This window comes from Zonotrichia leucophrys, chromosome 1A (assembly GCF_028769735.1).
Source record: "Zonotrichia leucophrys gambelii isolate GWCS_2022_RI chromosome 1A, RI_Zleu_2.0, whole genome shotgun sequence".
Classification (NCBI taxonomy): Eukaryota; Metazoa; Chordata; class Aves; order Passeriformes; family Passerellidae; genus Zonotrichia; species Zonotrichia leucophrys.
Genome location: NC_088170.1, coordinates 22,446,224 through 22,464,119, shown reverse-complemented (window position 1 = coordinate 22,464,119; position 17,896 = coordinate 22,446,224). Strand labels below are relative to the sequence as shown.

Sequence of the window (17,896 nt, the reverse complement as noted above, 5' to 3'; positions counted from 1 at the left end):
ATTTCTCCATCTCCTAGCTTATCTCCCACTAGGACAACTGTTTGATATAATGGAGTGAGTGATAAGGAATCTCTCTGGTTACTTTGAGAGAAAGGGCTTATCTGACACAGGAGTTTTAAATCCAGGAGGGCTCACACTGAGAACTTCCAGAAACAGGAATTAGTCTGACTGACATTTAGTTAAAACCTAAATGTACCTGCCTTAGGTTCTGCCTCTCAATTTCTCTTACAGATGATCTTGAATGGACCTCAGCTTTAGGTGGCCAACTTTGCTATGGATTATAAAGCAGCCCTGAAATTAATTCAGCAATGAGGTTCCTGCAAGGCAGCAAGTCACTCAGTGCCAAAGCCTGTGTGGCTGAAGCCTTTTGAAATTGAGACTCAGCTGTCTAAGTTACGTCAGGCCAGATTTCTTAAACGCGTTTTGGCATCTGACTACAGCAAGTGCCTTTTTGACCTAAGCAGGTCAAAACACTTTGAAAAAATCTGTTCCCCATGTGATTAAAAGGAGACTGAAAATCTTCAGCAAAGTCTCAGTACTAGTCAGAAGAATTTTACAGGAAACACCATTTAAAGACTGCAAAGCACAAACCTAAAGTGAAAATGGTGCTTGAAGCAATTGCAGGTGCTATGCAGCACTGACAGAGATGTATTTTGTCTTGGAGAGCTTCAACCCTACAATGTATAAACATTTCTGGTGGGAAGGAAATAAAATATTAAGAAAAAGAAGGCAGCGGTGCTGTTAGAAACATATACAACTGAGCTGGACTGACCCCAACTTTGAGAAGCTGCTCTTACAAACCTCTTGTGGATGCTGTAAACTGGAGGAATGGTAAACTGCTCTGCATTCACAGCCAAAATCCAGACTGGTGCATAAGGCAAGCAGAGGCTCTAATAATAGTCTCTAACCGCTAATATTTGTGTCCATAATTAGATGAAAGAAGATGGATGCCAACCTTAAAAATTCTTAGACTTGCCTAGTTCACTGAAATGCTGCGGGTGACTGTGCTAGCTCTACTTTCTTGTGGCACTGGAGATGGAAAAGCCCAAAAGGCTACTGGAGCCCACAGAGGTAAATCTGAGTGAATCTGCTTTCCCCTTGAACCCTTGAAATACTTGAAACAGCACCAGTTTCTTTGCATATTTTATGCTGAGAGGCAGAGGAAGGATTACAGCAACGGTCTCCCAGAATGGGGTAGGGAAACACTACTTTGAGAGGCTTTGAAATGGAGGTCAAACCCACATAATTTACCTTTTGCTCCTCCCTGCCCTCCCCCCCCACCAAATATAAACCATGAAGAAGAAAATAAAGTAAGGCCTGTTATATTTCTATCTCTTTTTTTTCTCCCCCTGAAAACGACCACTTGTTACAGACAGGAAGCAACTGCCAAAAGTTGTTCACCTTCAATCCTTTATCACTTAAAAAAACATTGCGGCTCTGACCACGAAGCCACTGGCAAGAGTAGTTTGGGGAGAGCTATCTATCTACAGTGATAAATAATAAAATAAAGCATCTTCCCTTTTGAATCCCAGCTGAGAGATTTTGCCAAGTGATCAAACTTGTCTGAACCTCGGAGCAGCAGCTTTGAAGTAATAAGAAAGAGATTGAAAACTTGCAGCCAAGAGCCGCACACACCTCATTAGGGTCCAGCCATGCGGGGAGGCCAAGCAGCAGCCGCCGGGCCCAGCCCCACGTACCCTCTGGAAAGGGGCTGTGGGAAGGGGAGATAAAAGCGCCTTTCACAGTGGAAGTGCACTGGTGACACTTTTACGAGCGCCAGCCCCGGGGCTGAGCGGCCCTTGCCACGCTGCCCGTGCAGCCTCAGCCGTGCAGGGCGCGTGGGCTCGGCCGCCGCCATCCTCGCTCTCCACGTCTCCCCTGGCTTTTCTCATCCCTTGCTTTTTTGTTTCTGAACGCGTGAGTTTAGCATACAGGGCTCTACCTTACCCTGGCCATTCTCAGAACAGCCCTCCAAAATGAGAAACATATTTCTTAAAGATAGCGAGCCAGGTTCCCTGAGCTGGTTCAGCACAGTTCATATGAGACTTTCTAGTATAATTTAGAACATGATTTTTAACAACAACTACAATGCACCAAAACAAAAAACAAAACCAAAAAACAAAAAACTCTTAGCCAAATCAAAACAAAAACATTAAAGCTTAACAGAGTTGTAAAATGCTTCAAAAATGTCTGAAGATTTTGATCATGGATTTTGCCACACAGACACTGGCAAGGCTGCGTGCTTCCAGCAATGCAGAGTATTTAACTTAGAGAGCTGAGGTTCTGGGTTTAATTTTCAGTTTCAGACTAAACAGCAGGTCTGCAGTGAAAGGCAGGCGACAGCTCCTGAGCACAATGGGGCAATGGAAATGCTTCTCTTGCAAACTTTACTGATTGTGTAACCATGGAGCACCTCTTCGTGCAGACGAAAAAGCAAAATCAGAGACGTTCATGTTGGTTTTAATAAACTTCCCCCATCCCTTCCCTTTTTTACTGCAAGAATTCAGCTGCTATTTTATTATGTAATGCTGCAGGCTAAAAATATATCCCTAATTTAAGCCACCTTGCCAATAAATCTACAAATACCAGGTAATCCAAAAAGGGTAGTTATAGTTTAATGACAAACTCTTCTTGTCATCTTAATATGTTCAACTCCTAAAGGATTTAGAGTGATGCATTTAAAGGTTTTTTCAACTTCTTGAATATCTCACACTCTGAATCTGGTGGAAAGTATGAGAAAGTTTGGCCTCCTCAGCACAGAGCAACAACACAACTTTTCTAGATCAGTGTATGCGGCGATCCACAGGACAAAGCTCTTTATTTCTCAAAGCAAGATAACCTGATTCAAAGTGACTGAGGGTCTCAAATTTAGTAGATACTGATGATTTCCTTTTGATTATAGAATCTTTTGTGGGAATTTCTTTTCCAGTTGAACACATATACATTCTATAATCAAATCAGAGAAGGTATCCTGATGGAAATGTATGTTCAAAACATCTTTATTTTACAACTGAGACAGATTTACTGCCATTTATACTTCAATGTTAATCTATTCTCCTGCCTAAACATAAAAAAAATACCAACATAAATTACAGTTAATGCCTCACTATATAACACAGTTCTCAGGAGACTATTGAAGCGATGTGTGAGCCCCCCAACTTACTGTAACTGGGTCTTTGCTGTTCTGAATCCAGTTTCCAGAATTTGCTTCAAAATAAGCCTGAGAATCAGGGAAGGGGAGGGGGTGGAAGCCATTCACTACCCTGAATCTGATATCTCCGGGGTCCTAGAGCTCACATGTTCTTTCTTTCCAGACTCAAGTCTGGTTTCAATGGAGCTCTCATTTTTCTTCCCCCTAATCCTGCCGTGAGATCAACCATTGGTAACTCTGTGAGAAATTAAATACCAGGATGTGGGAAATCTGAGATCTGAATTCAAGCAGAATGTGGGTGATTCATTTATTTCTCTCCTTCTGTTTTCCCATGGTTGTTGTGTGGCAAGTAACTCTTCAAACCTGAGATCAGAGATCAGCCCTGAATAATGTGACTACACTGACAGAGCAGAAGAAAAGCAAAAACTACACTGGCAATATTATATCCCTCTCTAATATAACCATTAGTCATTTCTAAAGAGAGATTTCAGCCAACATTTTCTGGAAACATTCTGGAATTTCCAGAAATGCTTTACAGTGGAATCAACAGCAGAACTTCATCACACTGATGCTCACCATCTGCTGGAGCAGACTTCATAAAAAATTTAAAATTTCTTGTATTGGGATCCCAATGAAAAGAGAGACAGTTTGCTATGGTAATGTGACTGCTGACTGCTACAATGCCCAACAGTCAGGGAGGGATTTTTAAGGGCTTTTTCCTTCCTCAGTTTGAGAAAGGAAAATTTATTTGTTTAGGTCCTGTAAGGATGAGCTCAAGATGCTCACAAACACTAGACTGTGCAAAGATTTAGATCCTTCATGCACTGTTTGGCAAAGTGTTGATGTCTGAAAACCACCTACATACTTCTGTAGCGTTCAACATGAAGTGCCTAGGACCATAATTCTCACTGCATGGTCTAACATGATGTTGTGATACTCCTGTACTTCTTACTGTCCACTGTCACAGCAGTCACATGCCTACAATATCCAAGGAGCAATCAATGACCATGAGCTCTGAATGTGTCCCCAGACTGCACCTAGCCTGTCATGGACTGTTTGTCGTCTGCACTGCTTCACTCTATCTCAGCACTAAGGAACAGTACAGTGAGAGCATCAATAGAAATTTTATAGAATAGAAGCTCCACCAGGAATAATGGTTTTAAAGTGTCTATCACAAATGTTTCACACTGATTATGAATCCTTCACCTGAGTTGTCCTCTCTCAACTGCAAGGGAGGAGGCAAGCTCATAGGCTCAGCCTGTCCATCCTAGCCTTAATGTCTGGCACAGGTGTCATAAACTGAGGGACTGCCCAGGGAGGCCAGATGTCACCCAGGGGTAGCATGGCAGCATTGATTTCAAGGAACTACATTTACAAAATACTAGGTTACCCTGGTATTTATCCAGAAAAAAAAAAAATACTGTCTTCTTATTGCTTCTTTCCATAACATGTTTAAATATGGTAATAAGGACTGAGTATACTGCTCTTTTTCCTAGCCAAACTTTATTAGTGCTGATGGGTGAAGACTGTAACTATCTATCTGAGCATATTATTTAACAGACAAAAACTGTATTTTCATTGACCTTAACTTTGATTCTATTTGCGCTTACCTTATTACATATGCATCACACCATACTTGATCTTTAAAACAAAATTTGCAGCAGAATTTATATGCTGAATTGGAACAGCAAAGATAGAGCAATTTCCAAGAATGGTTACATAGGTCTGTTTCCCATGTTTTTCAGTGCAGCAAATGAGCAAGGATACAACCCTGAAGTATCTGTAGTAATATTTAAGTCAGGGAATAGAGCATCTTTCAGTGGCTTCACCTGGATGTGGAGGAGCAACAACAATGCAGACCATTGAAAATGCAGAGCCCTTGATGAGAAGCTCAGGAATCAAGCTCTCACCAAAGAGCACTTTCCTCCTGTGCAGCCTTCTGCTCCACACCTTTGCTAATTAGCATTTTGATTATTTTTATTACTGTAAGTCCACACAGTGATCATGCTGGTAGTTTCAGCTTTCTGAGTATCAGACAGGAAATATCTTAAAATAATCCTTATTTTCTGGGAGCAGCCATGTGCTGCTGAGAATGCTGTATGTCTCGCATGTCTTGTATGAAGTAAGATACCCAAGTGTTAGCAGCACTGACTCTTGCTACTCTTGAAAATCTCAGCCACAATATGTAGCATGTGTATGCAAAAGTAGCACTGTTTAATTTACTCCTGACTGACACTTTTTTAAACACTGCTCAGCTAGGCTCCTCAACAGTGTTTCCCAAGTACACACCACGAGCCCTTCTCTTCTGGCCACTATTAGTGAGACTTCAGTTTGTGTCAAATCAGAGCCAAGTTCAGAACCGGAAGGAGTTCCTCCCTAAACCCCTTTTGTGGCCACAGCTGTGGGGTCAAACACACAGCCACTCTGCCCGCAGATATTGCCGACCACCTCAGGCTTCTTCCACAAGCAAGGAGTGGGGAGGGAATAGATAGGGAGAGGCTGAAGAGGAGTGTTGCTGGCTTAAGGGAAAGTTTTTTAGCTCATCCCTGCATACTCTGGCCTTCTACTACCAACTGCAACACTCACTCCCTGTGTTATGCAAGGAGTGGCTCAACAGCTGTAGTCCATGAAGTTTTATGTCCCTGCTTTTAGGGTCAGGTCCTGCCCAGCATACTGGAAAAAAAAGCAGGGACCTGAAAGTGTATCTGTGTTGAATGGACAAATGCGTGACCAGTGCTTCATTCAGAAAGCTGCTCCTGCCCTACAGTTTGCCTCAGGGAAATAAATGTTGTGTGTTTGAGCTGTCAGGAATCCATTATTGCTCTTGTTCAGAGATGAAGCTTCCTGTTATGTTGAACTAAGTCACAGCACTCCTGCTCTTAGATTGACTCATAAACTGGCTGACAAGGACATGACATCTTCAAGTGGCACATTGCAGCAGGCAAGACTGAATCCCTGAGATAGTCCCTCACAAGTCAGGAAGAAAAAAAATATCTTGCTAAATCTGATTCCTTTTCTGTCACATCAGATTATAAATGCATGCACATTGATCACTCCCTTATGCAAGAAGGGAGCATAAGCACCTCAGTTTTAGTGGAAGGGGAATCAAGGCACTGTGACACTTGCCCAGAATGGAATTTACACAGCACAGCTCTCAGAAATAGTGGTTTCAAAGGGAGCTGTGCTGTCCTGGCACAGTGCTGACTGAGCACCTCTGTTCCTTGGGCACAGTGACAGGCACCTTAGCCTGCCTTGTGGACCACAGGTGCATTAAGCAAGGGGATGTAAAACACAGTCAGCATCTACTGTCAGAATTACATATCTGAATTTAACAGATCTGTGGACTCAACCAAATCAAATCGTGCTTCTCCTGCTTGATCACTCAGGCTCTTTGACCTTCAAATCCTCAGCTGCACCATGTCTCAGGTTTAGGGAGCAGCACTAGGAACACTTCTCTCCTGGCAGCCTGGAGAGCTCGCTAGGATAGGAAATGGGACTGCTGCTGAGGTATTTCCAATTTTTGAGTCTTTAAAATTGACTGAATGCCTAAATATACTCCTGTTCTTGAAGAGTTTTTTAATCCATTGATTTAATCCAACCAATTTGCTTAATTTATTTACAGACAAATTTATGGAAGTAGCCATCTCAAAAATGTTCCTCTATCATAGCTATGTAGTAAATTACAATCATAAATATTTAAAACCTTAGCTAGCTCAGTCTTACACTGATTCAGGTATTCAGGCATAGCATCATTGAATTACATTATTCAGACTCTATTCAGAAGTTATGTCATGTAAGTAAGAAAATATTTTATTTCAGATACACCTGACCTCTCTTTCTAGTCATCATTCTTTAGCCCAGGTTAGTACTTCATCTGTTCATTGAAGCAGTAATTGCAACTTCTATATTTTTCTGCCAGATTCTTTTTCTTATTTTATTTCAAAAAACAGCTGTTTTGTTGGGTTTTTTTAAGTCATCAGACAAATTATTCAGTGTCTCCCTGTCACAAGAAACCCCTTATAATAAACAAAGGAAGACTGAATATGTTTTCATTTGGAAACCACACCAGTTTCCACCATTTTGCCTTGAAAAGAGAAAGAAAGTAAGGATGTTAAGCCCAGTACCCTCCACGAAATTCCATCTACTGCATCCATGAAGAAAGCTAGAGGCTCTCCTTATTTCCCATAAGCCACAATACATATTTTCCCAGGATGTGTTCACATGGTACCAAGAGCCTACAGTACATTAGAGGATGTTCCAGAGCGGCCTATGTAACACACGCACATTTATCCTGTCCTTAAGTACAAAATTACGCGCATTATTGGAAAAGAAAGTTTTACCTCTCCAGGATACGACTTTTTGGGAGTTCCCCTGGGAACTTTCTGACTCTCCTTATCAATAAACACAAAAAAAGTCCATGAGACACAAGGTAGCTTGCTGAATGCAGTGGAAAGAGCAATGAGACCCCAGGGCACTAGGTCAACTTCCAGGGCAGAGATTATTCAGTATTTCTACAGTCAAGGCTCAGACTGCACCATTACTGGGTTCACAGGACACAGGGTGGCCTTGGACAATGGCACTCACTCTCTCAGATGTGTATGTGCTTGGTGCCATTCTGTCTGTGACATTGGAAGCTTCTTTTCAACCTGTGAAAGTGGATTTCTGGAGTATTCCTACCACATTTCTGTCTGCCATTTCCCAGAAGGGAAAAGGACGAGTTCACATATGGTGGCTAGCAGATACATAGAAGGCCTGAAGCTGGTATAAGTGCAGCTTTATTGCATGGCACAGAGAGGTGATGAGGTATGTGCTCCCTGGCCCTACTGGCCGGGGTCTGCCAGCATGTTGGCCTTGCCACACAACCACCAGGGGCCCCAGGCTCACAGTCTGCAACTCTGTGGCTGCACACGAATGTGTGACCCACAGGTGTAGCTCATGGGCTGCAGAGCCTGTGTGATGTTTCTAGCATTTACTGTGTCCTACACTGAGTAGACATATGCAATAGATGCAATCTGAGGTGTGTGTATATATCTATACTTATATCTATATCTATATCTATATCTATATCTATATCTATATCTATATCTATATCTATATCTATATCTATATCTATATCTATAAAATAATTCACATGCATAACTTTATTGATACTGACGCTGAGAAATGAGTAGCAGGAAAAAATACAGGAAATCCAGATCTTCTTTCCTGTATGAAATAAGACTACACTTTTTAGTGTTTATTCTTGTTGGATGTGATTATTTTGGACATTGTTTTAAAAACATCTACTACATTTAGCATTAGGTAGAGAAGTATGCTTCACTTGTTCTTTTGGTGTACATTTTCTGTACAATTTCTTGTGTACTCTGTTCTACGTGTCCTCTTCTGACTGATTCACTTTTATTCTGATCTACACACCATCTTTCTGAGTGGTATGCTGTCTTTCAGACTCAGATATAAAGAATTTCCAAGGATTTGAAATTTTAAGAGAGATAATAAAATTTTCAAAGGGCTGTTCTATGATAAAAAATAAACATGTCCTGTTTCCAGAAAATTTTGATCATTTTCATTGTGTTTTCCTAAGAACATCTATTTCCTTCATATTACTTTGGAGTGTAACTCCCCCATATGGACAAGTCAACAGCTGCTACAAATTGCTTAAAATGAGGAAATGAAGAAATTTCTGTTTGGACTGTGTATTTGCACACCTCAGTAAAAATATTACTATGTCATGACTGTAAGATCCAGCTGTACATTCTTTAGAGACAGAGCAGATTTCAAAGAGTCTTATTTTGAGGTTCAGGCAAATATCTACGTGAAAGTGCTACATTTACCAACTTCACACAGTTATGCTGGCTCTTTTCTTAATTTCCCCAAGGAAGTGTGGGAGTATGCGTCAGTGATCATCACAAAGATGTGACCAGACCACTGTATTCAAAGCTTCATATTAATGACATGGGTGTGTAGATTTCCAGTGGGTTTTACTGCTGCTATTTACTCTCTGTGTGATGGCAAATCCTCAGAGCTCTGGCAAAGTTTAAAGATACTGCAGAAGTTTACATAAACATCTGTATGGCCCTAAACTGGACAGCTGACACCCATGAAGAGATTTAGAGCATGGCAGTGCCCTGCATGATGCTTAAAATCTGGAAAATGGTAATAGGAACAGAGCTGTTATTTGCAAAATGAGAATTTTATCTGGTCTTACTGCTTCTGTACTTGTAAAAGTGACACAAACCCAAGAGACATACTTGCTAGCAACAAGAACAAGACTAAGAGTGATGTAAACTAACACTCATAAGAAATCTTTCAGAATACACATGAAATTCAAAGCACAGGAGACCACTCAGGGACCAAGTGTGAGCAGGAATTTCTGCCACTTTTACCAAGGAAGGCTCACCATCAACCAGCAGTTCTTGACTGTAACCTCTCACAGTCCCCTCAATGAAGAAAGTACACATTTGTAACTTAATCCAGACTGCCACATGGTAAAGCCATCTGGGAGGATATTTTGAAGGAAACAGATGGAAAAGGAAGAGATTCCTCTGAATGTAGTATAAGATTTACATTATCCTCCATGAACTTCCATGTAGTCCCCATGTTTATATAATTTATCACTATTTCCTTAGACAGCTCAGATTAGAAAGCCTGCATGAGCTCATGTTCTTGTTGTTAATTCAGAGTCTGAACCTCCCTACTTTAAAGGGAAATTAGGTACTATGAAAAGAAATCAGAGAAAGGCAACCAGGCCGAGTGAAACCCAGCAGCATGAAGTTCTTGATCATCCCAGGAATTACACTGTTTTACCTCTCCTTCTTTCAGCCTCGGGAAGACACTCTCCTGAGCATTTGCTCACAGTGATAAATTTTTGTTCTTGCCATGCACCCATAACAGCAGAACTGCAATTGTGTGGTACTGCAAGCGTGAGAGCGTGGCCTGTTAAAACCAGGAAGGGCTGAAGATAAGTTCAGTGATTTCACTGAACATCCCTTCGTCTACAGATTAAAAACAGAAATGTTGTCTGTGGAAAGGCATGGCATACAAATAATTTAAGGTGTTCTTTCACTACTCAGTTGTGGTAACTGGAGAGATCTAAACAGACTTCTCTCTCCTTTCATGTATTCTTCTGTGGCTCCTCACTTTCTACACAAACACTTCCATTACTAATGGGAATGTCAAAAGGCTTTCTTTTCTCTGTCTCTGCCTACAGAGATGCTGCTGAGGCACCACTGTAGAAGCAGTGGCATCCAGGTGGTTGACACACGCTTCAGCATCCCTACCAGAATCACTGCTTCAGCAAACGGTCAGGAAAATCCATATTTTATAAATGCTAGTGCTTCAGTTCAAATGCCTACATCATTTGGCCATCAATTAAATCTGTCATTACTTTGTTCTACTACAAAACAACAGAGTCCAGGTCCCCTCTTTGTCCTCCTACATCCCAGCCCAGCTTCAGTCCCAGATCTTTCTTCCTTTCTTGCATCCAGGCTTGCACATGGTTATTGCACAAACAAAGCACTTGCAGGAGTCAGTGCCTGGGCAGCTTGGAAACCTGGCAGCACCACAAGGCCCCTGGCAGGAATGGTTTCTGCTAGGCTAGGCTACAGCCATCAGCTGCAGATCCCTTCTTCCTGCTGACCTCGATGGGACTGAGCTCTGAGGCGTGCCAGAGGAAAAGGCAACATTAGCAGCTGCCCGGGAGTCTCTGCCTCCTGGATTTGCCTCCTCTCTGCAGCAGGGCTTAGCCTCCCTGTCACTCAGGTGCCACAGAGGAGAGAGCTGGCTTTATGCCCACCAGCAGGCTTACTACCATGTTGTAGTAGGAATAGCCTGATTGTAGCAGTAACATTTGAAGGATACAAGCAAGACATGGAGAGGAAATCTCTTCTATTAGAAGAGCTTGGTGTGTTCTGAATTGTGTGGTGCAGTCAGATCATAGATAGTAAGTCGCTGGTGACTTAGGCAGTTTTTAGCATAAGCTGGCCTAAACAAAGGACATCACCTCTCCTCACAAAACTTAACCTTACTTGAAAGTACTGCTACGTTCATGCTGTGTGTCACCTCCACCATTCAGAGACATTATTAGCTGTACTATGGATTCATCATTGCTACAACCGTATTGATTTCTTTTGTAGAAATCTGATTCCTGCACATGCTTTGGAGAGTTACATCATTTTACCCCTTCAACTTGTATCTGGATGTTTTCTGTTTGGCATGCAACAGTTCCTAATTCAGATTGCAGTTGATATTATGATGATGTACACTGTACATATGTACACTGTACACATGACAATGTACACTGATGTACACTGTACAATAATGTATTAGAACCATAAGGTGGAAAAATTGAAGTATTATTCCTTTCTAAAAGCAGACCTCTTTCCAGAAGAGCAATGGACTGTTTATGCTCTTGACTAAGTTATCATTCGTGTTCATGGAGGTACAGCAGCACAGCCCACGGACTCTGCCAAGCAGTCAGGGACTTGCTCCCATGCCCAGAGGTTTTTCTCTGTTGGTGCACATATAACAAAGTGTTAGAGTTAGGTTCTTGGGGTTTTTAGGGCAGGCTGGAAGAAGAAAATGATGTTGATTTTAACTGCAGTGTTTGACTGGTTTCATGACACCTTGTGGCTTGCATTTTTTCAAAGTGTTAAAAAAGAATTATACTACTCAACCCAAAAAGTTCCAATGTGCTAGTCTTTCAGACGGCGGATCCAATCTGGTTACCAAGTTCAGCCTATTATATTTTGTGGATTTACAGAATCCTTTAGTGTGATGATGCAGAGCAATGCAGAGTCCCCAGGCGGTGCAAAGGAAAGCTGCTTTATTGCAAAACCAAGGTCTTTTTAAGCACTTAATGGGTTACCAGTTTGCACAGTTTTAAGGCACGGACACGTGGCCATCACCTTGCATGTTTCTCATGTCTCTCACATCTCTCACATCTCTCTACCCCTATTCCAGCTGAGTCACTCTCCCATAGTTCCCTTCTACTTAGCCTAAGTAGCAGGGTAGCCATGATTTCACAAAGGCCCTTATTTTATAAGGCTTTGCCTATATGCAACACTAAGAAAAGCAGAGAGATGGGTTTCATGCATATGCTCCTTCTTGCTGTAATGCAGTTCCCATCTATCCCACAGAGAGATATTTATTGCATGCTGGACTCACACCACAGAAGTGTGCATGTGTGTCTGCATTATCACTGCAAGGTGATCAATGCAGGAGGACAATTCTGGGCAGGCACTGTTCCCTGCTTCCTCCTCTCTTTCCAGGGCCACCACATGACTTGTTCTGGTGGTTGCGCCCAGCAAGCCAGCAGCTGTCCCCCAGCTCATATGATTGATGCATCTCCCTCCTTTCTTTACCGTAAAAGAGGCCAGTTGAAATACTATTTAACTTAAAGTAGTCTAAATAATTTAAATTAGTTTTTCTTACCTGAGCAGGCTTCTTTTGAACCACTTGTTGAGGCTGAAAAGTAAAACAAAGGTACAGTGAGAAACAAAATTAAGAGAAAACACTTAACTGTGATTTTATGAGTACTAGGAAAAATATTTTCAGCAATAGAAATGAAACACATGAAAAGCCCACAGTCAGAAACGGAGAGATGAACATACCAGCTCTCATACCCAGCCTCTCCTATACCTATCTACAACTTTGCTCTGAAGTTGTTCATGTTAGTGTGGATAAAGAGGAGTATGTTAAGCTTGTACAATTAAAACCAAAGTGAAATCTAATTTAGCATGTTACATCTTTCTGCTCTTCTATGGTACTGCTGCTTTAACTTATCAGACCATGAGAGTGACCTGATTTTCGAAATAGATTTTGTTGTCTCCACTGCTGCTGCTCTCTTACAACATTTTCACAAATTCTCATTTGTGAGTGGAGTGTCCTCCTGAGGGGGAGCCCTCCCTATTCATCACAAGCAGGGTCAAAGCTCAGGTAGAGAGTTGAAGGACACATAACCCCATTCCCGAGCACGGCTTCCCACTTGACCAAAGCCACCCTTGCCAAAACCAAGGAGACTGGCATGGACAGTGGTTCCAGCCCTTTTGAGTTCTGGTTTGAGATTTTCAGCTGCATGAAGCTGATGCTGTGCTGACCCTTGCAAACCTATTCATGTGATTGCAGGGATGCCCATCATTGGCCAGGGTGGGTGTGTCCACCTGCCTATGCAGGACCTGGTGGCACCATCATGGATCCTCAGCAAGTCTCTCTCCTGGCTGGCCCCACGCAGGACTGGGAAACACAGTCCTCACATGAGTCAGGAGAGCCACCAAGGTGCTAGTGTGCTCCATCCCCACCCAGGAGAAGAGGAGTACCAACTAATGAACAAATACAGATATGCTTAAAACACACCAGCATTGCCCAGATGATGGGATGACCCTTGTGGGCGCTGGAAGCAGCATGGAACAATAAGACCACAGATAAAGGATGAAATCCTGACACAGAAACAACAAAAAGGCTTTTCTTACTTCAATGGGACAAAGTTGCTGCCTGCCTCCCTCCCTCCCCCAGACATTCTGTTTTTAAAGTCTATGAATTGCACCCAATGATTTTCTTCCTGCCCTTCCTTCCTGCTTTTTTCCTAATCCCAGACATGGTTTTAGTCCTCTCTTGGGCAGAAGCCAACATGCCATCCCTCTGCACGGCCAAAAACCTAATTTTCACGACAGTGTAGTAGGAAATAACTGGAATTTTTCTGAATAAGCAGTTTAGTGTAACTGGCCTCTCAGAGCAATATTTCAGTGGGAAGGATCAATGAAAATGTAAATTAAATGTAACTGATTAAATTTGGCTGCCCACGACAAGTGTCCCATTTTAACAAAAGATGCTTTGTTTATTTTCAGTCTTTTTCTAACTCAGTAGAATCCTACTGCTGTTATATTTTTGTATATAACAGTCTCCAAGTTCTGCTCTCAAATAAATATGAGAGGAAAAAAAATATCTGATGACTAGGTCTGTCTTTAAACTTCAGGGTGGACCCTTTCCTTTTCCATTAAATTCCCTTGCAATGGAGAAACTATTATCAAGGCACACATTTTATTGATGCCTTCTCCAGGTGGACTGCAGGCCCTGAACTCATTAATGGACATTTGCTGCTCTTGAACAAAGGAATGATTTGTTTTAAAGGAATCTCTCATAATTATAGAACTCACTGAGCTCTTTTGTAATCTGTCAGTTTTTTTCTTCACTTTATTTTCTTTTCTTTTGCCTGTTGATTACACCTGTACATGTGTCTACTCCCAAACCACATGAAATCCACAGACATTTTTAGAGGCTGACTGTTTTCTCCAGCTCAGAAAGCCCCATATATTTTTGGCTGTGCACTCTATGTTCATGTGACTCTCACTCACTATAACTCAATGAAATCTTCTGAAAGAGCTGCCAACTCACCATATTTTCCATGAATTAGGTCCTGACACTTCAATGAGAGGAAAGACAATGTCTGAAACAAGGCCAGCTCTGGCTTTCTGCCTAGTATGTGTCACAGTAATTCTACCAGCTGCCCTTCTACACAGCAGTTCATACTTTTTCAGACCACCAAAAAGCCCCTTGAATACTTTCAGTGATAGCTGGGGCTTGAGCTGCCAGCATGTTTTCCCAGCCTCTGGCACCCAGTGGCTTTGGACTGGACCTTTAAAGTTTTTTTTTGCATGTGTTTGTTTTGTTTTGCTATTTTTATGAATGGCTTCCACAGGGAACTCTGACTCCAGCACAACCCTATCCAGCCATTCATAAAAAGCAGAGGGAAAATATTGTACTTTGCCCAGTTGGAAACTGTCTGTGATACTGACCAAGGCTTTCAAGAATTTTAGTCATTCAAGACCTTTGCTATCCTAGTGCTTCATGTTGAGAGCTCCTTGGCAGGGCTTGCTCACTGCCGGCTAGGTTTCCCTGCACTTGGGATCTGGAGCTCAGCATATGTTATGCTTGCTGCCTTAAATGGAAGAGGTTTAGCTATGCAAGCCCAGGAGCAGGGCTCAGTCCCTCAGCCAGTGTGAGTGGCACACACACTGACATGCTGGGAGCCGTGCCCACTCATGTCACTTTGAGGGCTCCGGCTGGTGGCAGCTGAATCACTGCAAGTGCCAATTCTCAAAGGCATTGCTTTTCATGCTTCAGCCTCGCTGAGTGGGAATGTGGCTGGACATATAAATCCTGTAAGGTCCAGTCCTGTGAGGACCGGTGCCTGCTGACTCAGAGCGCCCTGACCAGAAGAATTGAGGTGCTCAGGAATAACAAGAAATTTCCCAAGCATCCCTTTAGTTTCTTTAACTGTTGTGGATGCAGTGCCTTTGGAACCATTTTGACATACTAATGCTTCAACTTGCTAAACCTTGTGTTTACTGCATTAAAAGATCTTTTCAGGGCTTTGAAAGTGACACCTCTGATTCACAAGTGTTGCACCTGCATGTTCAATTATCTGGAAAGAAAGACAATCTGCCTTGGTTATGGAAAAGACTGGAACTATAAGATAGCCATGGACAAGAGGCAAAAATAAAGTTGTAAGCAAGAGAGCTCTGAATTGTTATGTATTGCCCCTGCTAGGAGCCTGCAGAGTAAGATGGTAGAACTTCTACTGTGTCAGAGGCTCTCTCACTTATGTTAGCTATCTTCAGAGGAGATTAGTACAACACAGTGCTTTCACATTTCATCTTTATCCTAAGTTTGAAAAACAGCTATTGTACACTGCATGTGCAGCAGCTGATGTTCCATACACTCGAAAGCAAACTTCAGGGTTTTTTATGTCATATGCAAGTACAAGTCAGCACTAGATATCTTTATAAAATATGTATGAGACAGAAAGAACAAACTACAATGTTGGAAAAATCCTATGACAAGGTCATTTAAATGTCTATCAAACAAGAAAAAATCCAAAATGCAGCAGTATTTCTTTTGCCATACTTAAAATATTGAGTATGTGAGCTAAGGCAGAAGATAATAATTTAAAACTTGAGGATAATATTCCTAACTTTGAAAAGGAAAAACCCCACAAAATGCCTGAAAAGAAGAATACACAAAATTTTGATGGTTTTCTCTTTGCTGTAAGTTTTGAATGTTAAAAGCCCTACTGTTTATCTTCTACACTTCTTCAACTCCTCCTCAGTCACTCATTCCTCATTTTCTTTTCTTATTTTCAAATTCTGTTGATTTGCTTTATGTCAATATAATACATATATCCTTACAGCTCATACTGGTCAAACAATTTCTTTGCTTTCTACATGAGAACAAAAGAGCAGTCCCATGTGATGAGTTCATATTCATCTTGTACCAGCAGTCTAAAATTGTATCAAATTCAATTTGTCACACTTATCATTCACAGGAGTACTTCTTACCCTGTGACTTTTCCTAGCACCACAAAGCTAAGGAAGGAAAATGGAAAGTTAAGGGTAAATCTTTATCAACTAGTATGAGCAATGCTGGGACACATTTTTAATGATCAGAAATAAAAACATTGGTTTGAATGCAAATCATCCCCTGGCTGCTAGGCCTGAAGCTCCAAGGGCAAGCTGCACACACAGAGCGTTCTTAGATTTTCTGTTCGTGTCTTCCTCTTCAAACTGAGTGTTATGAAGATGTCTGCTTGATGCTTCTTGGCAACAGCGACTCTTTGTTTTTTTCCAACAGCTTGACAGAGATAAGAGATTTGCATGGAGGTAGCTCTGCTGGGGAGACTAAATGGCCATGATGGAAACTAATACCCAGTTAGGATGACATTTATAGTGCTGACAGCTCTCTGTTGTGCAGAGATCATTAAAATAATTTCATAGGTCATCCAAACACTTGTAGTTCTGAATTAAAAGATGAGTAAAACCATATTTGGTCTTTTTGTCTACATACCCTTAAAAAATCAGGAAGTTCATATTATACCAGTTGAAACCAATATAATCCAAAATAAATCATGTCTTACAAGCAGTTCCATATGACAGCAGAGTAACTACCATTCTGCCCTACAGCTTTAATTGGTTTGAGCACAGCCTTTCTCTCCTCTTCCAGCACGGAATGATACAGTGCTGGGACCAGTGGCCCACACAGCCTGCCGGAAACTCTCACCTCCCACCAAAAGCCACTTGCAGCTTCCTGATCATCAGTAGAAATCTTCCTGAAATTGCATGGGACGATGTGCCTGCCATTCGCTCCTCAGGTCCAGGTATGCTCATGGCTTGCTTTAGGAATAATCTCCCTTTTGAGGCAGTAGCAGAACTGCTTTTTTATCCCATCAGCAGTGAGGGGACTTGTGTTTTGGAAGTACAGGTCATGAATTCTTGTGCCCCCCTCACGTGCTTGCAGTCAACTGGCAACTGTAGTGTCTGTGTATGCACACTGCTGTGGGTCATTAGAATCTAACAGCAAAACCATCTGGCCCTTAGAGTTCAAAGGAGATTTCACAGTTCTCTGTGCAGTCTCATAAATGAGGCTAATAGTAATCTGTGGAGAATTCTGGCAAAATCTGTGAAACTATTCTTTATTTTCTATCCTACTTGGCACTCCTCTGAGTTTTCAATACAAAGTCAAATAATTGCAAAAATATTTATTAGCTTTTAAACTGACCTTCCCTGACTGATGCTGGAAAAGTCTGCAACATGTCAGAAACTGCACCAGTTAGTCGATGATAAAGAGTATTTTTATTCCACTTGTTGGGGAAAGCAGAGAGCTTTCCCCCAAGTTTTCAAAGTTTTCAGAGCGACTTTTAGTAGTTATTTTACTGGCATAAAAAAAGATATTTAATTTGGCAAATTCAAAGCACGC

At 41.7% G+C, this 17,896-nt stretch overlaps 1 protein-coding gene across 1 annotated transcript in view; it reads right to left on the bottom strand.

Moving 5' to 3' along the window:
* HMGA2 (high mobility group AT-hook 2) overlaps positions 1-17,896 on the bottom strand; it is a 119,471-nt gene that overhangs the window by 10,563 nt on the left and 91,012 nt on the right. The window contains exon 5 of the mRNA XM_064731118.1: positions 12,581-12,613. Within this exon, the coding sequence (XP_064587188.1) occupies positions 12,581-12,613 (33 nt within the window). The remainder of the gene's footprint in view (positions 1-12,580; positions 12,614-17,896) is intronic.